The 27,131-nt window shown below is 42.5% G+C and overlaps 1 protein-coding gene across 3 annotated transcripts in view; it reads right to left on the reverse strand.

Annotated features, from left to right (window-relative positions):
• sdk1a (sidekick cell adhesion molecule 1a) overlaps nucleotides 1-27,131 on the reverse strand; it is a 237,250-nt gene that overhangs the window by 160,426 nt on the left and 49,693 nt on the right. Inside the window, exon 1 of one of the 3 annotated variants that reach the window (XM_076264908.1) lies at nucleotides 16,084-16,373. The exons of the other annotated variants lie outside the window; for them this stretch is intronic. Coding sequence (XP_076121023.1) covers nucleotides 16,084-16,129 — 46 coding nt within the window. The 5' untranslated portion in view covers nucleotides 16,130-16,373. Of the gene's footprint in view, nucleotides 1-16,083; nucleotides 16,374-27,131 lie in introns of those variants that run through there. 3 annotated transcript variants of the gene reach the window in all.

A 27,131-nucleotide genomic window follows, 5' to 3' on the forward strand; every position in this document is an offset into this window, starting at 1 on the left:
AGCATAGATGAGGAGAACCTTAATCTAGCTCCATCTTATGCGATGGTCTGCATGCTGAGTAGGGGAGGTACCATATGGGTGGGTGTTGTGAAAACCTGATGGCAGAGAATCATCATTCCTTCCCTTGACATCCTCTTGACAGCCGAGACAGGGGGCAATCAACCCTGTCTTCTCTTCTCTAGACCCAGCGGTTGGAGACACCCACTTAAGTAGCATTCAAGATGGACAGAGGCAGACCCTGTGGTGTGGCCAGCCTAGAGAGGCTGCCTTACTCAAGGGCACCCGTAACTCACTGCATGGGCTCACAGGCCGATGGTTTCTCAAGAGCAGGGCTGTAATTATTTGGGTTACACTTGAGCAGCTTAGAGGAAGTGAATCACAATTTGTAAAATTGCAGGGCCTTTGCCAGCACGGAATACATGTAGCTCCAACACGAGTATAAGGTACACCTACTGTAAACTCCTCAATTGTAGTTTAACATCAGATATGCAATAATTATTCAATCTTTTACTGTGATGCACATATAAATGTAATTTCAGTAAGATTGCCTGTCAAAACAAACAGACCGATAGAACTGACTTTGGGTTGATGCACATTTCGAAATGTTATGACAATATGACAAATGGATGATAAATGGATACCATCAAATCAACCCTAATGTACATAACATTAGATTATTCCGACGAATAACATTGTGTGTTCAGTGAATGTCAATAAATACCTCCACATCTGTTGAAAGCCATCATAACATAAAATAACCATAATTTGGCCTTGGCTTCAGGGAACAAAAATATTCAAGATACTATGCAAGATTATTCAGTGTCTCAGACACAAAGGAGACCCACTTCTGTTGTTATTAACACAGTGAAAGCAAGACAAATCTGTTCTGAATACCATTTGATATTGGCTAGTGCTTCATAGCAAGTCTCTTATCCCTACTGGTCTCACGACGACAGATGAGCAATGTGGTGAATAACAAAGCTGACAGAAGTCTGTTGTGACCTGCTGCTATATCAGAGACACCTTCACCCTGTACTTACCTTCTAGGTTTGAAATACGTTTGCATAATTGGGAAGCTCTGTACTGTTTGTAACTTGAAGGGTAGGTATTACTGGGACATGTTTAAAGAGCTGCGAGTGCAGCTCTCTACAGGATGTGCAGTAGTCCTCCTGTCACGCAGTGACTGGCAGCTCATCACCACCATCCATAACTCATATCTCTCTATACCTGCCACAGTGTACAGAAACCATCCTCAGAGAGAGGATTTCAGGGACTAAATTACAAGTGATTATAAGAAGGTGTCTGACAGAGTACTTTTATGCCCCGTGGATCATCTGAACAGGGCATGGACATCGGTTATACAATGAAATGGACGCTTTCATTACTTAAGAACGTAGCGAGCAGCCTCCCGCCACTCCTCCAGGGCTGTCCCAGCCCATTTCATCCTTTAAAAGAATCATTAGAGGCCAGTAAAACTGAATTAAGCGCCCATCAATCACCAGCGGGGGGAGCGTTTCGGACTCGTGTACTTTCAGCCGAGGCCATTATGCGGCCGATCACACAGAGGGGGTCCGTGTGCCACACTGACAGAAGGTGAAGGTTATTTAGTTATGGATATGCACTTGTCTGCAACAGGGATGCCAGTGAAGGAGTCTCTTAATGCGTGTCGCCCGCTCAGTTGAGTGAGAGAGAGAGAGAGAGAGAGAGAGAGCCCATCACTTTTGACAAAGAGGTAACTGAGCCAATACTCTCCCCCGCATTTTGCCGAGCGACGCTGCACTAATGTTCTCCGATGGCCCAGAGACTGTATTTATGACTGCATGCAAAAGAGCGTTCAAATTTATGTTGCTTGAAGGTGAGAATGAGGACTGCTGTCGAAAACAAGAGAAAATATATGCATAGGTTTTTCTTTCCTGCAAGAAACAGTGCTGTTCAGCATAGACTCATTTTGTGAAAGGCCTGGTGGAAAAAAAACCATTGCATGCAATAAATCAATCTACCTGAGGAAAATAGTACACATAAAGTAAGCTGCCCAAACCTTTTTGCACAGTTAAAAAGCATTTAATGATTTGAAGGCAGGGGAGGGTAGGATTTGGGGTGGCATAGGTTTCTAATGATTTGAATAGCTCCTCTCCTAATAATGAATTTTGGATTTTTCTGGCTCTAAGAAAGATCTCCATTCAGGTTCTGTGCTGTCAAGCAGCAGTAATAAGACCACTGAGACATTGGCTGAGGCTGACTGGCTTGAGTTAATATCCTGCTGAGTAGATGGGTGGTGGGTGCTCCATAAATTGCCCTGGGTAAATCCATCCACTTAGACAATGCGTGGCAGGAGGAAAAAGTCAACTGGAATTTGGAGCATTAAAAGGGATCTGGGCTGCTAAGCTGACGGCAGCACATGGTGCCTGTGCCACCGCCGCAGCAGTAGCAGCAGGAGAGAGGTTTCTCCATCCCTCTCGGGGGAACACACAACTTCAGAAAGTTCTTTCAGATGACAGACTAACAATGAGCGCTGTGCACACCGGGTGAGAGAGAGTGTGTGCTTGTGTTTGTGTGGTGTGTGTTTGTGAGAGAAAGAAATAAGACAGGTAGAGAGACAGAGAGAGAGTGAAAGAGAGAGAGAAAGAGAAGAGCATAGATGAAGGCTCACATATGATGGTGAGTCAGAGTTTGGGGAACGTAAAAGGGAAAATATTAGAAAGAATATTAGAGAGAGAGAGAGAGAGAAAGAGAGTAATGCATAGAAGTCAGCAGCACAGAAAAACAGCAAGGAAGGATTGCAGCTGTGCACCTTTGCCTTTGAGCTAGAGGAGCAACTCCTGTGAACCTGCGGTTGGGTAATGACTGTACTTCAAATGGTTGCGGGCATACAGCGATGGCCACACCTCTCTGTAGCCTGCAGCAGCATTGAGACCGAGGGCCTGCCAGAGCACAGTCTGCACACACCATAATCTGACTGACCAAAGAGAGACAACACCTTCACAGAGGCTGCTCCCTCTGGTGTGTTTGTGTCGTGTGTGTGTGTGTGTGTGTCAGTCAGATGGTCACTCAATCGTCGGAGGAAAACAGCATTACAGCACGAAGGCTGTGTGTCGCAAAATGAAACTGCAGGGGACATGAAGAAATGGAAAAGCAGACATATTAAGAAAAAGAGAGGAGGAGGAGGAGGAGGAGGATGGGCTCATATCTCATTCTTTCACAAATCCAGGCCTATTTGTTCCACAGGATCTTGGAACGTTGCGAGGAAATTGCCTCGGACGACGACGTCTTTTCAAATACCCAGGGAATAAGGGAGATGTATTCAGAGTGATATATTCTATCTAAAATTCAGAAATTCATTTGAGCTTTTTTTCTTAACCTCCTCTTATATCTGTCTGCCTGCTATATCTGTAAATGTATGACTGATAATGGCAACTTGGCTGCATATTATGTCACTTTATGAAATTGTACGCTGAGCTTCAGGGAAGCACACAAAAGAACTCAAATGCTTCTTCATCTGATCATCACGTATGGCATAAATATAAGACAAAACTCATGAGACATACATGAGCCAGCTGCTACTGCTTACAATCATATCTAGCTCACATGATGATTTACGATGATGATTTCAAACTCAGCCTCATCTCTTTTCTACTTGGCTCTCTCTCTCGCACAGTCACTTTAATTCACCCTATTGCTGGGGTCACCTTCTAACGCATCAATGCCATCGGAGCAGACAGACACCCTACAACGTGTTGACCCAGCTGATTTGACCGCTCCTCCGAGTGGCGTGAAGGAAAAGGTTATCTGTCTGAAAGGCTATGGGACACGTCTGAGGTGGGAGAATTTCTGTTTCCCACTCCACACTGTCAATCAACATACGCCAAGCAGCCTGCTCTCTCTGCTTCCTAAGCACCCTGCACAATTCTTTTTGAAACTGGAAAAATGGGCACAGAGAAACACAGCAGACTTTGAATAAAAAAGAATCACCTTGACTGAAACAAAATGTATTTTTCCTACAGTATATCATAACTGGGGGGATGCAGCTCTCTATTGAGGGTCTACCGACATAAGCCTTCTTAAATTAATAAAGACAAAAATATACTTGGCATGAAATATGCACAAAAACAAAGGTGTCTGGTCTGATTTCCGACATAGATAGGAAAAGTGTGGTAAAAATAATAAGAGAAATGGAATAGCAAAACAATGTTAGCATTCATGTTTAAAAATGACTAAAAGTAGTCATGGGAATAAATTGATACCACCATATGACTAGTTTTCACATTGACACCTCTGTGATATTTAAAGACAGAAGTTTCTGTCAATATCACTATAATGCAAATGAAACACAAGTGAAATGAGATGAACTGATTCATTAACCCCCACACCCAGGGACACATTTCAACAGAATGCTGTTATGCTACTGAAAATGCATTTAAGAAAACATAACACACAAGATGGGTGCCCAAAACAAACAGGACTTGAAACAGTCAGTGCATTTATCAGATAATATCTGTGAATAATAATCTTTAGGAGAAAACTACCAAAAAAGCAGAGGATAGAGACGCTTGTTTGGGCTCATTTGAGAGGCACCATGATGATTGCCACCTTCAGTTAAACAAATGAAATTCAGAAAACTGCACAGTTTGGTAGCAAACACTGTGCTACCACCGATTGCTAAAGGCTGACCGCCAGCAGCTGTCACTTGGCCCCCGGTCAACTCCGAGCTGTAGAGGAAGGCTGTGGAGGGACGTGGAGGACTTACAGCAACCACACAAGGCCCCTCTCCCCATCCCCATTAGCCAGCCGGTCGGCCGACGCAGGCTGAGCTGGTCTGGGCAGAGTGGAGATGCGAAGCTGCTCTTTCTCTTCCTGCTCTCCCGACGCCGGCACCCGGGACAGTAAATCCACGGCAAACAGCAGTTCACAGATTGCCTGCATGCTCTGGGAGAGGCGCTCCACCTGTGTCAGCGGTGACGAACAGCTGTGAGGGTCAGGCTCTAAATCATTCAGGAGGTGTTGCTGGCCCGGCTGCACCGCCACCATGGGACAGCTACCACCAGCCAGACAGACAAGGCAGGCCGGCAGGAGGGAGGGGAGAAATAGAGAAATATGGGAGGAGGGGGAGAGGACTGTGTGGGAGGTGAGCAATAGAGAGGAGAGAGGAGAGGAGGAGAGAGGAGAGAAGAGAGGAGAGAGGAGAGGAGGAGAGGAGGAGAGAGGAGAGGAGAGAAGAGGAGAGGAGAGGAGAGGAGAGAAGGGGAGAGGATAGGAGAAGAGAGGATAGGAGAGGAGAGGAGAGGAGAGGGGAGAAAGTTACCACCAGACAGCCAAAGGATGCAGACAGGCAGGAGGGGAGAGATAGGAAATATGGGAGGAGGGGGAGAGGGCTGAGTGAGGGAGATGAGCAGTGGAGAGGAGAGGAGAGGAGGGGAGGAGTGGAGAAGAGAAGAGAGGAGAGGAGGGGAGGAGTGGAGAAGAGAAGAGAGGAGAGGAGAGGAGGGGAGGAGTGGAGAGGAGAAGAGAGGAGAGGAGAGGAGGGGAGGAGTGGAGAGGAGAAGAGAGGAGAGGAGAGGAGAGGAGAGGAGAGGAGAGGAGAGGAGAGGAGAAGGGGCATTCACACTAGACTGTTTGGTCTGGACCCGAGTTTGTTTGGACTGATGGTTCAGTAATTTTTGCCAATGTGAACGCAGTCTACCGAAGCCGGGTGCGGACCCTGGTCTGCTAGAAGAAACAGGGGTCTGGGGTACGGTTCCTTAGAACTCGGGTGCAGTTAGTATCTGTTTCAAAACCAGGAAATAAACTGCGTTTTTTGCGACGTTACCAAGCGATATTGGTGAATAGAAGTATATAGTGTATATGACATAAACGGACCCGGGTCCACAAACAAAAATGTAATGTGAACGGAGACCAGCTGCGTCAGGGCTAGGGGGGAAGTAATCGCACTCGGGTACGGTCCAGTGTGAAGGCAACTTTACTGTCCCCATTTTCAAATGATTATTACTTAACAAGAGTACTATATTCTGTACTGTTTGGCCTGCCACAGTACTGCATTAATGTCCTCGTACTAGTGTTTTAAAAACGTGTGCTGTGGTCATTTGGTCATGTGCCTGAGCCAGACAGGCTAATTAGTGAGAGCAGTGTCTGGCTGCAGTGCGGGATGTGAGTGGACACAGACTCGGGCCCGGTTAAATATCCATGTCCAGGAGGACAGGCTGCCGCCAAATAATTGATCTGAACAGTTTGTCCTTGCTTACTGCTTCCTGGGGAGAGACTGCAGTCTTAGGCAAAAAAGAGAGCAAAACAAGCAGCAAACGAGGGAGGGCACCAAAATCAAAAAGAGTCTATCCTAAACAAGAGACTGGAGGGAGAAAGTAGAAAAACTTCTCTGCCTTGTCAAGAGCTCCAGTTGGCCTGGTAGAGTAAAGCACAGCTGAGTATGTGTGCAGCATCAGCAGCAAAGACACAGAGCAGCATGGCAGCCCAGTGGGTTATGGATGTGGGGCTCGGGGGGCAACGCACCATACTGGATGCACCTCTCCATCTCACTGGAGGTGACTTCCAATCAGAGTGTACATGCAGAGATACTGTTAATGACTCCTTTTGTGTGTCTATATGTGTGTGTGTGTGTGTGTGTGAAGGGGGGAGGGCTCCACACCTGCCAGTGTGCGTGTAGGTGACTGGCAAACGCAATGGGACAGCGGGAAAGAGGTAGGAGGGCAGAGAGGAGAGAAGGAGGGGAAAAAGAAAAAGGAAAAAAGATGGACAGAGGGTGGCAAAGCACAAGTAAGAGGCGCCAGGACAATGGGACATGGGAGAGCAAAAGAGAAGACATGCAGAGGCATAAAGAAGGGAGGGAGAGAGAGGCAGGAGAGAGAGGGAGATCGGTAGAGTGGAAGAGGGAGGAGTGAGATGTGTGTTCATTCACACTCCACTAATTAATTACCCAGCCTCTCTGCAGCAGGAAATAGAAAAATAGCCCCTAATTGTCCTCCATGGATGTTGGAGGGCTGACTATCAGGGGATGAAAACACAACAATCAGAGCAAAAAAAAAAAAAAAAACGCTCCAACAAAGAAAGTCCAATTACAAATACACTGAGTTTTTTCTCCACAAATGTAGAGGAAAAGAGTGCATTTCACTTCCGCTTGCAGATGAGAGCAAAAAGCTATAATTGTTGCATAATTATTGACACAAAGAGACACAAAGGCAGGGGCCCAGCAGCAGACTAAAGAGTGCTACAAGAATTAGAGAGGCTGAGAGAAGGATTTATTCTAATGGTCTTTGAGTGATAGGATTACCCAATAATAAGGAGATAAATCTCTGACCACTGGTTTGAAATTCCCATTAGCACTTGGTGACAGAGAGCTAAAAAGCCTCGCTAATACCAGGCCTTCTCAATTAAACTAAAAACCCCACATGTTAATTCACAAAGGGGCAGAAGACAGAGGGGTGGCATAAGGGGTGACAATATGCAGATCTGAGGCTGAATGAGAAAGAGAGAGAAACTCAGGGCTGTTTACCACCAAGTCTTTGTAGAGGCTTAAAGACGCTTTGAAATGGGGTCCATAACACATACACACGTCCAGTTTACTGGGTCAAGCGGATGGGGTCCTGTCAGCGCATAAAACAAGGGGAGATGGGGGGGCGCTGTGGCACAACAGGCTACAGCGCTCATACCATATACGGGTCCAAGTGCCCACGGGGACCCAGGTTCGAATCCGACCTGCGGTCATATCCCGGTCCCACCCCATCTCTCTCTCCCACTTACTTCCTGTCTCACTCTTCACTGTCCTATACAAATAAAGGCAAAAAGCCCAAAAAATATACTTTAAAAATAAAATAAAAAAAAAAACAAGGGGAGAGGTGGAAAGAAAAGGGAATTGGAGGATTCAATAGTTTTTTTTATGTGTGTGTGTGTGTGTTGGAGAGAGGGGTGGGGTTGCTTAGTGTAAGCTACACCAAATCAGAAAACAAGGGATTATTCTTGTTTCTGCGCAAATCAAATGTCAAATGCAACACTAATGGATCCTGGTCATTATTAGCGACTCCCTAATTAGGCCACATATATCAGAATCTTTCATTATGATCAGACAAAAAAGTGTTCTATTACAGAATTTCTATAATCTGCTGCTCTGCAAACTGTTTTCCTTTTCTTCAAACAGAATGAGCTACCTTCATTTCTGTACAGCTGCTCCCATTCCCAATACAAAGATATGCATCATCTGGAGACCCATCCCTGAGCTCATGAAACACTTTCAATTCAGCAGCCGCAGCAGCAGCAGCATAGAACACACATCAGAAGTATTCTCATGGGAGTTACACTCTGACAGTGCTTATATCAACATCACGCAAAGTGGCTAGATTTTATGCCTTAGTTGAAAAGGAATTTTATTCAACCAAATTAATTTGACAGATCAATATGTGTAGCCCTGGGCTTTCGCTCGGCTTTCTCTTTTTTCTTGGGTTTTTCCCATCTCATTCTAGCCTGGCTAATGTCAGACCTCATCTCATTGAGATTGGGGTCTGGGAACTACACGATCATTTTCTCGTATTTGAAACGTGGTTTACGAATGCCCAGTGCCATTTATTGGGCACTACGAATGTCTATCAAATGCGTCTGTACGTAGCTCATAACCGCTTCGGTGTGTCGTCATTGCCTTGCTGTCCCCCCTCCGTTCTGTGATTGGTTCCTTCGTTGGGGTGAAAACGAAGTCCATGGAATCCAGGCTGCCTAGCAGCATGAAAAAAATTGCGTGCAAGGCAGCATGGGAAAACCCAGGCTAATTTCCTTCATCACTACCACCACCACCCACCCTAAATGCCTCACACTCACATTAACCCAGCATGTAACTCTGGGTCAATTCCAGCATTCCATCAATTGGAGTAAGATAAACAAGAGCTATCCATGCATCTCTAATTAGCAAACACTGTAAGTCCTAGTAGTCTACCTACCATCCTTGGGAGACCTAACTCTTCTAGCTCTAGCTGTTATCCAGCGTATCCTAAAGGGTTTGTGTGCATTTTCTGAACCTCTGTCACAGACAGCAATAAAAAAAAAAAAACAGCATATCACCCTGAAAGACACACATCTGCATTTAAACATTGGACACTGATATGATACAGACTCATATATTATTTTTCTTTTTATGTAGTAGAAAAACAAGCATCTTTATATGATACACAAGAGGCCACCTATAGTACAGCACTGGTAGCACAGTAAACGATAAAAAGCCCATAAGGTACCATATAAACCATAAGTACCATAAAACACCTATAGTAGTGGTAAGCTACATCTTTGATATCTCTGATGAAAGTGTTTTTATAGCTTTTACACCATGTTTGGCTGCTGTTATTATGATTTTACACTGTACTTTTGACACCACCATAAAACCACAGCAGCAAAACACAACCACAACAACAACAACAACAGACAGACAGACAGACAACACACAACTCAACAACATGAACTCAACCCAACTCGACACAATGCTCCAACAAGCTCGCTAGAGAAGGTACCCAGCACCAAACATAACAGCACACGCCGCATAGCCACGGGACAGAGGTGACGTTCCAGTCACTGGGCGTTTGACGCATGGCTGGGCTGGGTCAGGTCTGATTTGATCTGTTGCAGGGGCCACACTCAGTGTGGGCGACACATCTGCCTGCTTTGCATGATGACCTGCTGTGGCTTCGGGCAGCTGTCCGAACTCAGCAGGAATATATGCTGATGTATAAGGGTCACACAGGGGCTTGGGGCGAAGACACCCCTCTTTTCCATACATCTGCCATGTTGCATTTTAGAGCAGCTCTACGGTGTGGTCTATGTCACAGAGCTCATTCTCCTAGTGTGGCCTTTTTAAAAAAGGACTTTGTGAAGTGGACAGAGAAACAAAACAAAAAAAAACTAATTCTCTTTTAATGGACCTTCATGATTCCTTTATCATTTCACACTGAGGCTTAATTTGTAATGTGCCTTTACAAGCAGATACATTTAAAATCTTTCAACTAGGGTGGCACTGTGACCTGGGGACTGGCTTGATCTGGGAATGGTCACAGAACATTACAGCATCTCGGTCAGCTGGCAAAGGCCACACTCCTATGAGTACAGGACTTCATAAAGAAGGCAGACCCTTTTCTTGCCAATACGGGCTACTTTACAAGGATGCCATTTTAATGATACACTGAGGACTTTGTTCTGAAAACTTTGTTCTTAAATGAGCACAAATCCCGTGCCCAGGCTGGCATCTTACCACAGTGGCAGCAGTAGCAAGCTCGCCAGAGACATCCACGCCTCTGAGCCCACACCACTTCAATAATTCTCTTCAATAATGGAAGCTGTCAAACCTCCAGCCACTGGTCAACATATCCCTATTCCTGTCAGCAAGGATTCCGTTTTTTTTTTTGGAGACTTTTGCTGTTGGGATGCTCTGAGCTATCAGCCCAACTCAGCAGAACTGTACTGAGCTAAAAGATTGCAGGTAGATTAAAAGCAGAGGAAAAGAGAAAAAAAACTCAATGAAAAGATCGAGAGAGACATCCTCACAGCTTTGAGTCACGTTTTACAGTAAAACGTATATAACAATACAATGTTCAGCTCTGTAAAACAGATATAAATCAGAGATTTTTACGACCTGTAAGAGTCAGTAAAATGTGGCTTTATTTTGTGCTCAGGAAGCTGTCACATTTGATGGTTGGAGGTAATGCCAATGTGACAGTGATGGAGCAGCCTGTTAAATCTGGCAGAAGTAGGGAATGACGGTCTAACCTTGGCAAAAAAGCAATCTGTGTGAATTATTGAAAAGTGTCTGTAATGTACCCCAATGCGTTTTAGGGTCTGATTAAAGAGCAAGTCTATTTGAACACAGATGTTGGCAGCAGGCTACACAGAACCTCTGTGGAAAAGATCAGATTGCTAGCAGACAATTCTACCTACTATTACCATTCAGTTATAATGTATTCTGTATTTTATTCTATTCATTATATTCATTTATATTAACTGTATTTTATATATATATATGCTAATTGATTGATTCTAACTATTTTTTATTGATTGTTTTTATCATTATTTTAGTTCACGTTTAATGTAAAACGCATTGGACCCTTGAGTACTTTTAGTAGTGTCATTGTCTCAGGATGGATGAAGTATGACAAGAACCTGTGTGTTTTACATGTGTGTCTATGGATGAGGTCTTGTCTCTTGGACTTGGTAGCAAATAGCACTCTGGAATCAGTCTACCTTCTGAAAACACCTATTAGCACCCTGGAATCAATTTACCTTTTGAAAAAACACCAATCAGCACTCTTGAATCAAGCGTCCGAAGGAGACTACGCAGACAGAATTCTGTTCTACCTTATATGACAGGTAGAACAGAACCTGACAGAACCCTACAAGATAGAACATCAAAAAAGAAGACTATGACCCGAACATGGCCATCGGATCAACAGAAAAAGAGGAAGAATATGTTTTTCTTGAAACTCATAAATGAGACAGATCATCAAAAGAGGAAGAATATGACCCGAACATGGCCCTCGGATCAACAGAAAAAGAGGAAGAACATGTCTTTATCGAACCTCATGAATGAGACAGAACATGAAGAGAAATATCATGAAAAGAGTGACATTATGAAGAGAGAAACTTTGTGAAAAAGGAGAAACAATAATAGTACCCCTGATACACAATATTAATAAAGTAAATAGAGTAGTTTGAATCCCCACTGATTGCATTGATTACATTTGCAATGAGAGTACCTGTGTTGTGCAGGTACTGTATCGTGCATTGTGTATCTCAAGCAAGGAAACATTCCATAGGAAAAACACGACAGACTCCTTACTGCAAACCCAATTTACCTATGGCTACATGAACAAATAAAGTAACCTGAACCTCAACTTGAACCTGATGTAATTTGTTAGAGAAATCATTAATTAAGCCCTGGTCATATTTCACTGCACAGTAAAAGTAAAAGCAAAGATTTTTGGACTTGGCAGATTTCTCTGGTGTAGACCTTATTCATCTGAAAGATTTTCATCCTCCGATGAGTGATGACATAAAAGTCTCTATTGCTTTTTACAATCGTTAAACTAATAAGTCCAAGGAAAGCTTTATCATATTGATTATGTACTTTTAACGACTATGGATCAAAACAGACAGTATCCAGCAGCAAGGAATTGTTGAGCTTCTCTGAGAGGGCTGGGCTTTGAGTTATATTTACTCTATAAGATCAGTGCAAAAATAAGACGCCTTGCTGAACCTCAAACTGTGTAGGAGGCTATGACTCCAGAGCTACACAAAGGAATGCCTGAAATGGAGTCTATTTAGATCTCTGATAACTGTCATTGACTTACATTCAAGTGTACGGGAAAGGTTATGGACCTAGTGAGCGCCTCTAAGACATGGCTTTCAATTGACAATGCCATCCAGTATCCTGTTCTACCAGCCCTCTTATTTACTTTGCTCTACTGGCTGAAGGAAATCCCCTTCAACTCCAGTGCCAAGTAAACCACACAAAGCTTAACCAACTGGACACCCCTTATTTCCAGATTAATGTCCTTTCTTGGTTCAAGATACCTAAAAGTCCAATACTGAGCAGGCGTTATCTCCCCTCTTTGCATTTTAAGCTACAGTAAGCTCTGTCACACAAAATACATTTCATTCAGGTGTAGTCTGCATCCTAATCAATTTATACTGCCTTACTCAAAGAGAGTGACAAACACTAAGGGAAAGACAACACAAGATTATGGTGGTTGGCTCTGAAATATTGGCAGAGCAAAATAGAAGGATTCCAGACTTAACATCTGCGACCATAACATCTAAAAACAATAACGCTAATTAAATATAAAGAAATGACTAAGAACATTTCTGGACATATTTTATTTGTGATCATTCTGGTAAAAATGCAAAATCACACTGAATTATGCAGAGATATTAAAGGAGAACTCCAGCAATTTTTCACCTAGTTTCTCAACGTCTGAGTACTGTCGGTACAAAAGAAAAAGTGTTGTCATCATTACATATGGATATTGTCTAAACATACACACTTATGTAATCACTGTAATTACATTCGATTCCATAAACAGTGCTTTGGTTTTTATGTTAATGCACTTGACAACAATTTGCTTTTGCCTGAATTATGGCTGTGGACCAAATTAGGGTGATGAATGACAGATTTGTCTTCTAAGCCAGGTCAGACATGGCTGTAGGCCATGACTGTTAAGATAAATACCATTCAACAAGATGAAAGCTATCAAATTGTTTTGATTTTTATCTTATCAACCAGTCCTACTTCAAGTACCTTACAACCACACTGCTGAATAAGCAATTACAACACCACACCAGATGCCAAACAAGGGCTTTCATCATGACATTAAGGATGATATCCATAATGACCATTTGATAGATCAATAGCCAAGGATTTCTCTAGAAATATTTTCTCAATTTCTTGGATGCAACCACTGGAATACAGAAGTGGTTATATAAATTAATTCCATTCATGTTGCTCAGTTTGGCCTTTAACGTATACTGTTGGCAGCACAACCTCATGACTGACATGCAAAGTTTATAGACAAGCTAAACTCAAACATCTTCTGCTTTCTCAAAAAAATCTGTACTGACATGTTTGATCAAAGGCTTCCATCCAAATACTAAAAAAAAACAAGAAAAAGGCAAAACTCAGTCAAACAGAAGGCTCATGACATTTATACACGGTTCACATCTGCAGAGCCAGGGATAAGTGAGGATACTTGCCATTCCTCATTAGAGCAATGGGCTGAACGTGCCCATGAAATACATACAGTCCTTTTAGTTCTTAATAGGGGGATACAGGGAATATGCCAGCGGCAACACAGCATTTCAGACACACATCAAAAAATGCCCCGAGGGACCAATCTCGTAAATAACCAGGGGCTGTGAACAAAAATGCAATTTCAATAACCAAGGCCTCTGTGCAATAAGAGCATTTGGAGTGCTCACATGCTCTAAAGGCACTGACATCAAAGAAATCCAGTGAATCAGAGGCGTTCGGCATGAGCAGGGTGGCCAAATCTCAATCCACTTGAATGTAAAATATAGTGTAAAAATAAACTACACAGCATTTGTTTACAGTACATTAATATCTACCACTGTGACATGACTGGTTGCACATCGGCCTATTTACAGTCTTTATGGGGGGGGGGGGTACTTTCCCTGTTGTTTTCACAAGGAGTATTACACGCTGAAGTTGAAGTAACGCTGGAGATCCTTGAAATAATGGTGGGTCCTTGAACGTGTCCCCTGATCCCTGATCCCTTACTGCAATGCATCTAGCTGTCAACAGCAACATTACCTTCAATAATGTGTTTTGGGTTAGTGGTTTCAGTCTCATCACTGATTTTAACAAGAGTAAAGAGATGGAAACTTTTGTTGGATAAAGCCATTATTGATAGATTTATCTGTTATTTTTTTGAAGAGTGCATTAAAAATTAATGCAATTAATAATTTGTTATCACTTACATTTTTAAAGATGACCACACCAACAAAGTGCACAGGTCAATATTGAGCCTCCATGTATATTTTCTTTTAATCAGGAGTTGAAATGCTGTGCCATGCACAATAAACAATTTCAATCACCCACACCAGTGCACCCATTCACAAGATTAGATTATGATTGGTTGGTCCCAGAGCTGAGGGGTTGTTGACAGAAATGTGGTCCCTTGCAATAACTTACCACTACGGGGAGAAACAATCTGTCTCGGGAAGGGCTTGAGTTACACCTGCAGTATGCTCAGCCACTATAAGTCGGCCATGGCAAATAAGAGACAAGACTATCCCTCCCCTCCCCTCAGCCACCCCTCTAGTAAATATGAGACTGAAAGGAAGAAAGTGGGAACGAAAGAAACAAACAGGGAAAGAAAACCAGACCACAATCCTCTTGTTTTATCTGGGATGAGCTCTAGGAACAAGAACACTGAAGGTGACTGTGCGTGTAGTACAGTGGATCTGATTTTGAGCAGGCTAGTGATTGCATGGTGCAGGGATGTGGAAAATAATTGAAATACCCATTCCGACCAAAGCTCCACTGCTTCAGTGGTTTTAGGTAGTGAGGTCTATGTGTCTGTGTTTGTGTGTTGTAATGTTACCACACTCTCTTGGTGCTCAAAAGACACTGGGACAGGACAACTGTAACAGGACTACTGTAAACATTTCTAAAAGGGTTTCACATTATAATAATTGTATTATTATATTAATGGTATAATTTTACAAAACTGTAAAAACATTTGAGGTTTCATGGCCGTACAATAGCTGCTGATATTTAGAGAAGGTTGGAATGAAGTTGCCATTACAGTAATGGACAAGCAGATAAGTGGTTGGATTGCAGAGTCTCTTGGATGCTGCAACATGTTTTCAGTTTAATGTTATACAATTCTGGTCTTGTGCAAGTAGAATAAAAATAAATGCCAAATAAATAAAGTTCATTAAGTCAAAAATTACAATCAATATACTGCTGCTAATTTTTCATATCCATAAAATGCAAAAATGACATTTTTAATAAAGACTTTAATAAAGATTTTTCTCCAGTAATTTTCATATAACCGCAAAGAGAAACACTGACAATGTTGCCCTGTCTGTAAGCACCGCATTACACACTGAATGCAGGCGAAAAAGCAATTTCCTCATCTACACTTGAAGTTTCACCCGCCCGCTCTTTCACACTGCATGTACAGAACATATTACAATGAGCACAATGGAATACAATGCCTGGCCACAGTCATACCCGCAGTGATAGTGCATTTATGTTCAACATGTACGAACCCGACAACAGCACTGATATCTCTCTAATAAACTGATCCTTATGATAAATAGCCTATATGAATTGCATTAGGTAAATTTGGACTGTGGGGAGACGGAATGAGACTGAGCGCACCAACAGGCAGGATCTGTTCAGCCGAGATTGAGGAGGAGTAATAAGCTTCCCAGAGACGATTCGTCTCATTATTCTATTCAGCTAAAACGGCAAGGGGAATATGTGCACTGTCAGGTATTAAACATGACCTGTAATTTCTGGTGCCAGGGATGTGGGACTATGCAGAATAATGGCGTGGATTTATATGATTTTCATTGCACACCCACCTAAATAAGCTGTTATGGATATGATAGGCCAGCAATTTTCTTTCATCAGGTGTATGCCGGTCTGCAAATACCCCCGGAGAGAGGGGAGAAAGAGATGTCAGATTAGTTACACTTGTGTCTGTTAAAAACTGATTACTTGATTAATTCCCGCTTGTAAAACTCAAATGACACATTTCATTTTCATGACAGAGGTGATGGTAAATGACAAAAGCGGTCCACCATTATTAGGCCTACACACTGTTGCTGTGCACTGGCAAAGCACACTAATTTCAGAGCAAGTTGTTAGACTGGGAAGTTCAACATGTGATATACATACAATGAGTGCTGATTAAAGCTACAGTTTCTCCAGTATGTGAATATGATATTTTGCCCATGGAGGACCATCCATAAGAGCGGGAGTTACCAGAAGATATCAAATAGCCAACAACATCATTATGTACAATCTTGCTTCTTTAACTAAGACAACTTGAGGGCTTAATTCCAGAACATAGATTCTGAAGAAAAGTATAGTAGTACTGTAGAACTGTAGTTCTTGGTACAGTAGTAACGTCAAGTTAGTTTTGATGAACACCTCACATGAAGTAACAAAAACAAGTACTTCTTGCACTGCTGGAAATCGATCTAAAAACAACTCATTGGATGATAATGAGTGTAATTGTTCATTCGGGAACAAAACAACATCCGTGTAGTTTTAAGCAAGACACCGAATAGGCATTTACAACAAAATAGTAGGCCTGTAGACTACTAAGAGTGCAATCTTGCTACATCAAAGTAAAACACGTCTTTAAGCCACTGAGTAGGCTCAAAATATCATTCTAGGCTACTGTGGAGAGCCCTTTGCAGGCAAACCAAACCAGAGAATACTCTGTCAGGCCATCACTCTCTTTACAACGGCTGGTAAAGATCTTATTAAGATGCACATACCTGATAGAACATAAGAAAGAAAAGTTTTTTCAGACCTACAAAGATATTAAGTCTCAGTACTCCTGAGTATCAATGAAAAAGAGTTACTCCACACCAACAAAGGCTAAAATAACCATCTTGAATTTCAAATCTCTTCAAAATACATATTTCTAATACTTTAAAAGCATTCCAGACATTATATTTCTGAAAAAATAAAGAATGGAGAGCACCTCTACAACGTTTCAAAAAGTTGAGCTGAAGGCTCTTACCTCCTTGACTCAATTCACCAGAGTTGTCTATTTGAATATCATCACCAAGACGTTTTAATCTCCCACTGAAAACAAGTGCTCCCAAATGCCAGGGCGGTGGAGGAGAAATCCCACCTGGGCAAGAGGGGGGAGATTTGAGCTGTCAGCACCATACCACTGCTGCTGACGCTGGAAGCCACACAGCTGGTGCTCCTCCTGCATCCACGGGACATCATCTTAGAATGATATCCTTGGAGACAGAAGAAGGGATGCTGGGCAGTATTTGGGGCATCTCCTCCAGGCGAAAGAGGGACCACTGGGAAGGGGCAGCACATGGCCCATATGCCAAGACACTTTGGAATATTCCACAACCATGTGAGGAATGTCTGGGTGACTGTGACCTTTGCCTGTATAGCCAATATCCCAGACAGTGAAAGAAGTGGAGAGAGCCACTCCATAGGAATTGAATGGAGAGAAGCAAAGTCAATTTGAACCAGTTTCCTGTTGGCAGCCACACATGAGAATATGCAGAGCGCTTTGAGTTCCAGTGCAGTTTTTGGTAAATGATTTGTTCTGACAAAGTTCTAACCCAAACAAAATTTCACTTAATTTTTTTGGGATGAATTCCTCTGTAGCTTTCCCATGGGCTGTCCCCCAGATTGCCTTCGAGCTTCTTATTCAGACAATACGGTTATTTGTCCGTAATGTGACTGGAAGTTTTGGTATGGGTTTAGAAAAACATTATTACAGGGCCATAAAGTGATATATGAGGTTATGGAGCAAGACAGGCTATGTTCAGACTAGGCGTCTTTTTTTAAGCTGCCAGCGTCCATTTTACATTATAATCCTATGAAGCAGACCATGTTGCCTCTTTAATAAAAGTCCACAGCGCATTTTAAAACACTGCCACCGGCATTGTTTTATGCAGCTCAGAGCATCTTTTTAAAGTTGGAAAAAAGTTCCACTTCTCAGAAAAAAAGCGTTTTTTTGACAACTGACCAATTACAAGCTGAGTAATTCGCAACCAGCATGTTCGTAACCAGCACAACATGAGAGTTAAACTGTATCACCATATTCTTTTATGGAGTTAAACTGGATGTGTCCCACATTTTGTGGTCAACGTGTGTCTATTGCAGTCGCTTGAAAAACTAGCATGTTAGTTATCATTAACACTTGATTAGCACATGTTGTTATTGCAGCAAAATACTCCCTCAACTGCTTTTTTTTGGTTTTTCAAACCAAAAAAGCATTCTGGCCAACTTTTTTGGCAAGTGTCAACATAGCCATAATGGCCCCTATTTTCCACCCTGGCGCATGGCGGAAAACTCGTTTTCCACCCGGCGCAAAGTATATCTTCGTATTTTGCACGTCTCATTTTTAAACAATGCGCCAGGAGGTGTGGCAAAGAACAACCTAGGGAGTGGTCTGGCACGTTGTCTAAAAATCGCTATCGTACACTACCTAAAATGCATTACACCACTGACCAAGAGAAAGCTGGTCAGAAGTCCATGGCGAGTTGTTCATATGTTATTTTAGGGGCGCATTATCAATAGTGATGTGGGCGGGTACACAACACACCATCCTTCTATCATCCATGAACGAGTACCAGCGCACATCCATGCAAAACATTAGAAATTACACTTACAATGGGAAACATAATTAGAATAAAGATATTACGAAATACATCTCACAATGAGTAGTTATTCACCATCATTTGGAAATTTGTCATGACAGAGGTAAACAGGATAAACGTTTTTTATTCAGTCATTCGAACACTATTGGGGTAAGTGTTGCTTTTTCCAAGGCTATGTTTTCGATGGTAACTCACTGTCAGTCAATAGTGAAAGTAATTAACTCTGTATTTACTGTTTTGTCGTTGACTGACACCATGGTGAAGTTAGTTTCACTTTGCCAATGAGTTCAAATAATAGGCGAGTGCAAATGTGTGAAGGCTATACTATGCTAGGTTTTAGTAAAGCATGGTTTAGTGGAATAACTGTTCCATACGGTCTTGCAAGCAGATTCCTTCAAATGCGCCGCTGACTGTCAAAATACCGATGCATTGAATGAAGTTGCGCTTCATGCTGTTAAAGGTAATGAGAGATGCTATTCTCAGTGGTTGATGATGATGATGTTACGCCCAAAACACACCCATGACTGATGAAGAAACCTAGGAATGCCTTGTTGCGCCATCCGCCCGACGTTTGATAAGGAAAATTTAAATAAGCTTTTGACTAGTGACCATGCGCTTTAGACTGTCACGATAGGGCCAATGTCTTGCATTTCTCTGGAAATAAACAATGGTCATATAAAGGTTTAAAACGCTTCAGAAGTAAAGTTATTTGATGTCAAAGTGACTCCAAAATGAATGGGTGGTCACACATTAGCCTGATACCTTTCAGAATGCTTACCTTGTTACACAGGAAAAGAGTTATCCTACACTCAATCAGTTGAAAAAGATAGATAGAAAGGTTGTCATACATTCAATTAGTCAAATAACCATTTATCTTTTTCCCAGACATCCCAAAGAGGTCTGTACAGCATATCTTCAAAATAAAAAGGGGTGGATTACAACTTGGACTGCAGCTCATCATCCCTGTCAGTTCCCTGGTAGCTGCTGCTTTAAATTTTCCTCTACATGGCTGTTCAAAAATATAATCTTCAGGGAGGGCAATCAGATGGACCTTTGTATCAAAAAAGGAATATCAGGTCCTCTAGGACAGGAAAGTGAACTAAGTTGGTAGCCGAGATAGTTACGAATCTAGGTTAGGAGCAGAGTGCAGATATTTTTTAATTTTCCTTAGGGCAGGAGAGGTGGAATGAATTAATTTCTGACTGCCTAGATATCACAGTGGTCATTACATTTATTATTTTTTTAAACTTTCGACAAGAGGCTTGTGTGCACTTTTGCTTCGAATTGGTAGTTTCTGAGCCGTGTGTAAGTGTCTGGTTAGAGCGATGTCAGCCCCCAACTGGGCGCCTGTCAGATCACACCACCGCTCTTAATTGAATACTATATTACCCCTGTTCTCCCCCATGGGGTGGCCCCGTGACACGTGTGTTAGAGGAGGGCCAGACTGCCCGACCCTTCTCTCCAGCCTCATTAATTACAACATCACATCCTTTCCCCTTCACTTGCAGGCTGACGGGGGTTCCATTGGCAGGCCATTGAGAGGCGAGACGAGAAGAACCATCACAGAGAACACTAAAGCTTGGAGCCCAGTGGGGCCTTTCACACTCGCCTGGAGGAAGGCAAAGCAATGATAAGAACATACCGGGAAAAGGGGCAGTGAGGGTGAGAGAGAAGAGGAAGAAGGTAAAAAAGAGAAATGTGTTGATTTCAGCAGTTTCCTGACAACCCCCACCCCCCTTTTTTTCCCACTCACTTTGCTCTGTCCTTGCTACATTCATGATTTTTGACCATGAGAAGCAGAAGAAATGGAATGGAGGAAGAAATGTTCAAAAAAAAAACTGGCCTGTTGCTGCCACTGACAAGTCGAAGGGTTTTTCAATGAAACAAGAGGAAAACGGCCTCTGAGATGTCTGAAAAAAAGTGTTATCTGCTCACAGGAAGAGGCTGACCTCATAGAGAGGGAATCCTTGCGAAGGCTAATCGGCTAACAGACATCCTGCCATAGAAATCTAGTCCACCTAAAAGCCACCCTGCTGATCAGCACTCCCAGAAAATCATCATCACACAAGTCCATTCAGATACATTCACAGAAAAGAAGGTCACCCCTCAAGGATTTCAAGTGAAGTGCTGGCTGTGCGTAATGTTGAAAATAATGTCACAAGATGCAAAAAAGTGTAGACTACACATGCAGATGGAATAAAACCATGATTGCCAGATAATTTTTACAAAATGCCATTATAATACATCTTCGCTTAACAGACTAAAAGTATTTTTATTCCTTCAGGTTTAATGACATTTGCTAAATTAGAATCTTAACATTCCAAAACAGAACTCAGCATACTTAATCAATTGTTCTCATGTGGATAAGGCATATATTTAATCACAATCATTAATTAGTTTGTACTTTAAAACATAATTAAAGACAAGTTTTTTCCTCTCCCACATCAACCCAGATTTTTTCCGTCACTTCTCAAACCAGATTGTCTCTGCTGTAGATTGCGCCGACATCTTTTAATTCAATTAGCTTGTGACACAGCTGAGAGACATATGCTCATCTATTTGAGTGTGGCAAGGCTTTCAGTTGTGTGAGCCAGGGGAACAGGCTGTGCATTTGAATATGTGCCACCACGGTTCTGCCCGCCGAGAGGAACCGTGTGCCATGCAGGAGAGAGAGAAGAGTAAAGGTAAATATGACAGGATCACTCATTTCACCACCACAGGAGTTCATAATGAGCGTGATGGTGCTGGTACAAAAAAATATTAGCTTAAGCAGCGGTGATGCCAGCTCCTCATGTCACCCCGCTGTCTCCTGCGTGCCGCTCAAGAAAAATAATGTTTTTAAACGGCTTGACATCAGAGGTCTTTAAAAAGTGTGCGCGCAAAATAACATCCAAATGCAGAGTGACGATATCTTCAAAAACAACAAAATCTCAACTATTTCCGTGCCTTCCATATGCTCACATATAATATACCCATTGATGCTGTATGGACATGATGCACATACACATACACAGTCACACAGGCACACACACACACGTCACACTTGCCCACAAAATCAAACATAGTCTGTCAGTCTGGGAGCCACATATCCACCAAAGTCTTGTTTACAAGTCAGGTTTCTGAGCTATTCTTTTCACCTTCATTAGCTTCTGTCTTCTGTCTCTCTTTCTTCCATTCTTTCTTTCTCTTCACACATTTCATATGGAGCATGTCTATATTTTAATCGGTACGAACTGCTGAGCCACTAGATGAGAGGTCTCAGCGCAGTCCTCCAAAGGCTTCACAAAGGCTGGATTCTGACAAGCACTGGCAAAGGCTGACAAGAGTTGTGTGACTGTTTTCCCAACATCAAAAAGTGAGGGAGCGTGCCTATGGAAGGGCTGGGAGGTAGGAAGGAGAGACAGCCACAACGAAATAAACACTCAGGCACTGCTCTTATCCAAAAATAGAGCCCAATGTGGCTGACACCACAGATACTTTTTAATGAGGGTGAGCCGATGAATATTTAATGTTCGCCTCTCCTTTTTTTGTCAATTTCAGCTCAAAGGGCTTTCAAAAGGAACAATGAAAGGGTAGTATTTTGAAGGGATTTCCGAATACAAAAAAAAAAACTTGTCTTTTGAAATTTTTAAAGAGGCATCAATTTACTCAAATGGAATCATGTTATGCAGCTGTTTCCATCCCTCTGAGAACATGAAAAATATTCATGCTTTTTTTTCTAATTCTCTCAAAAATGACACCTGGATTGCAAGCAAATTATATCACTACTTAAGTATTGAATATAATCACAGCTCATGTCTCAGTATACAAATTATAATAATCTTTTCATGAAAATGACTGTTAATAATTAATTAATGTCATTATAATAGCCTGTCAGGTTTTAATAATCTGCTAGCAGCAACAGATGAGAGTTTTGAAACACGTTTGAGAAATGGGTGTTAAAAGAGAGTCCTGTCATTGTTTGAAGCATGAATCAAAGTTGCTGTGGAACTCTCCATGCTTAGGAAAGCATTCACTGTTAATTGCAGTTGTCAAATTAAGGCCGTCAAACAAAGTGGCAAAAACACAGAAGGCAAACGTGCTTTACAGTTGGTTGCCCAGGAAAAATGTACTCTTTTCCATAAACATGTGCTGCAGGTATTAAAATCAGAACTTAAAATTGGCCCAAGGTTACATTAATTTCTTTTCATTTAGTTTAATTTAGATAATGATGATTCTTAACAATGTAAGGGCATAACAGTTTAATTTGATGTGACAATTGATACATTGTTAGAGGATGGAATTTCACTGCAGTCTAAGACAGTTTGATTGTCATTACAGTCTGTAGCACCCTGTTAGTCCATCTCTGTAATTGCCCACCGGATTTCAATCAAAGAGCACAATAGTATAAGGAATCAGCATGAAAGACAAACACATATTAGATTCTGGAGATTGTGGAATTATGCAACCCTGTGTTAATTAGTAGCTCAATTTGGATCTGGGTGAGTGTGTGTGGGTGGACGTGGGGGTGGTATAACAGGGCTAACAACTTTCCGTTTCAAATACAAACAGTGAAATCCTCAGCCAATGGATGAAACATCACAACTTCAGATGCTCAACTCTTCCTCTGATAGAGCAAATGGAAAAGTTCATAGAGCATGGTGTGTTCAGAAACAAATTCATGAGTGCACACCACAAGGGGTAAATGTGCTAATCACATGTACACTGGAGAGTATTTGGATAAAAGCAGCTGCAGAGAGAATGCATGTAATGATAGATCATTTGTTTAGCTTAATTTGTTCTGGATGATTATGACTATTACATTCCTAATGCATTTTGCATCACTTTGAGACTGAATTTCAAAGAAACGTGGTATCAAACAAGTCAGCAAAAAAATAAATATATATACTTATAATTTTTAGAATGTGGTTTTCCATAACTACTGTGGTGGCATACTGTGCTCTGGCAGCGGTGGCCCAGTTGGGACATGAGAGGGTGAGATGAACAGATGAATCACTGCTGCTCTTTGATCTGGCTTGTCGTGACCCAGACACTCCCACAGCTCCTAATGATTTAGAAGACACACGGTTTTCCCTCCAAAATGACTGCAAGTGAAGTGGTCACATTCAGGCATGGGTAGTAATGCCCTCCACATGGACCTGAGTACGTGATCTCCAATCTGGGAGACAAATATTCCAAAGCTAAATATATCCAGCTTTAGCTTTCTTTGCACATGGTATTTCTATGGAGGCCCCTAGACACTGGTGTGGTTGTCTTCTCCATGGACAGTATGGTGAGGTTCTCACCCCTTGAAAGTTTGAGAAGTTCTGGTCCTCTCAGGAGGCTCCTCAATCTGAGAGGCATAACGGTCCTCAGGGACACTACTGAATGAATCATGAGATGCGATGATGAGCTCGTACCACAAGGAAAAAGTCGTTTTTGTTGGTGCTACGATGATGAAAAGTGTAAAAAAAGAGTTTATAACAGGAAGTTTGGGTGTGACACTTCATCGATTCTGTGATTCACTAGACTGAATTACTCCATTGCCAGCTTGGTAGGCTTTACAAATAACTTGTACTCCTGGGAATCATAACCCACCGGCAAGACCAGGAAAAAAGAGGAATGGGTATAGCTTCAGAGAAAGGAATGGATCATTTTGTCATCCTCTTGCCCTATCATCCAGCCTCAGGCGAGGTAACAGAGGACTTCAACAGATACACTTTACCCACCTGTAGTGTCGCCACCAGGAAACGCTTTCTAGGATATTTCTAGATTTTAAAAAAAAACTTCAAAAGGAAAGGTTAAAAACCTTTATGGTCTATTTAAAAAGACAGTGGACATTTACACAAATTAAGATGAAATTTATGTAAATTTCAATAATTTATTTTGGGTGTATTTTAGAGGGCTGAAACTATGAGTCCAATAGATTTATTTTTATGGATGATTTTGCTGTGAGGACTACTGAAAAATAAGTGAGTACCATTGGACAAAACTGGCATCTAAGGGTATTTTTCGACCAACAGATGTTATCAACTATATAACATGACTAATAATATGACTAATAATGTCGTCAAAATTATAATATTATGTTGGTTATAAGTTATAAACAATACACAAACAAATCCATCCACTGAAAACTCTGTAAGCTCTAAATGAGATGCCTCCTCCAAGAAAGTTCTGGAACAGATCTGGCTCTAACCTGGCACATCATCATCACATTCAACACTGACACAGATCAGATTCTGGCCAGAACAATCAGCTAAAATCGGAAGACTTCTCACTCATTTCATCACTCACCCAACACAATTTTTGGCGACAGCCTGATTTTTTTCAGCAATGGAGCAGGCGATGAGTTGGCAGTCATCAGAAATAAAGTGTGATCTTGTCTAGCACATCGAGTCTGACATGTCGTGCCTTGCACAAATCTACCAAGTGCTAATTCAGAGATCCTATCTTTATCTTGAGTGTTGCATTTGCCACTGAGACCCATCGCAATCACTTGGGCGAGAGCTAATGCAAAAATGGCTTAACAGTGTTAATCATTACATCGCTGAAGTTGTTGCTCCCAAGATGGCATCAGAGCAGGTGTTCTGAAAGGAGCTATTTCAACTCTCTTCCAAGGCTGTGCCCATCCCCCAGAATTCTGCCATGCTGTGACAGGAAGTGACTGACTTGTGATGCAGTTGGCAGCACCTGCACTTTCTTTCGCATGTGAGGGAGAAAGAACGAGCAGCCAGCAGGCAAAAGATCATTTATTTCTGCCATTATCTCGCCACTTCCATTCATTGCAATGCGACAATGCTATGAGGTCAGGGACTGAAGCAATTCAAACAGACCGAAGCCACCAATAACTGGCAGTAACTGATCCATTCCTCACAGTGTGTGTGTGTGTGTGTGTGTGTGTGTGTGTGTGTTGGGGGGGGGGGGGGGTTGTGCACATATCATGTGGAAGCCCTGCAATCCCTGCAAAGGGGGCTGAAGAAAAACCTGCCCTGCTCTTCTACAGGAAGCTAAGCCGTATCACTTCAAAACAGCCTCTTGTGCAGAGGAAATGGCCGCAGCACACTACAGACACCTGGACCTCCTCTGTTTTGAGTCTGACACTGATTCCCAGTGGCATGCCGAGTTTCACGCGGGTTTAGTCACATGTCTCATGAACCTTGTTGCGATCCTGTGAGGAACTTCTGCTTGCGTGGTTCACTTGATATTTTGTTGTGGTAATTTTTCAAGGTCTCAAGACGCCATTCAGAAGCAAAACAAGGGTGACCGAGAGAATGTGTGGTGTTTCATGTTTGTTAAGCGAGATGCTTCGATGCAGCAGTTAAAAGCGTTTGATGAAAAACATCACCATTTTACAGCCTAACCTCCACACAAATCTTCGCTTCCTTTAAGCATATCAGGGGAAAACAAGTAAATATTTACCAGCTGCTTTTTATTGACCCGTATTTTCCTGCCTACAGTGTGACATAAATGATTCAAAGGGGGGGGCTCTGTACAGGTATCACAGCAGCCCAGCAACACTTGCTCTAGCAGTCTGTCACACCTCATTACAACCCCTTGACATAAGGAGACTGCTAGGAATCCTAAGACTTTAACAAATCTTTCACTAGGTCACCAAGAGGCAACGAAAGACCTTTCTGAGAAGAGATTTCTTATCCCCTTTTTCCTCTTCATGCCTTTTGGTCCCTCCCTCCCTTTGTTCTGTACAACTGCAGTTTCATCTCTTCAGTAAATGAGAGATGGAGAGAGAGAAACAAACACACACAAACACTCACACACACACACACACACACACACACACACACACACACACACACACACACACACACACACACACACACACACACGCAAGCAAGGTAAATCTATTTGATGGAATTGGTAATTGTGTGGTGCAGGTCGTGGCGCTGCTAAGAGCCGAAATGGATGGGCACCGTCAGCTCCTCTCTGTCATCCTGTCAGTCGACCAAAGCCCCCGGGAGCCCTCGCTCCTGCTGACTCATTTCCATGCATCCCGTCCAGCTCCACCGCGCACAGGTAGGGGCCAGGCAAGGAGAGAGAGGGAGGAGGGGAGGACAGAGGGAGGAAGAGAGGAGGCTAAGAGTAGAAGAGAAGAAGAGGTAGGGAAGGGGTAGAAAGGTGGGAGGTGGGGTAGAGGGGCGGTGGTAAAATGGAAGGGGTTTATACACACACACACACACACACACACACACACACACACACAGACACGGATATCACCAGAGCCTAGTCCCACTGCTCCCAGGCGGAATTAAGCAAGCGGAGCGGGC

Source organism: Alosa pseudoharengus, unplaced genomic scaffold (genome assembly GCF_046254945.1).
Source record: "Alosa pseudoharengus isolate Yale_2024_CS ecotype anadromous, Long Island Sound unplaced genomic scaffold, YU_APseudo_1.1 YU_APseudo_1.1_scf_4, whole genome shotgun sequence".
In the NCBI taxonomy this organism is placed as follows: Eukaryota; Metazoa; Chordata; class Actinopteri; order Clupeiformes; family Clupeidae; genus Alosa; species Alosa pseudoharengus.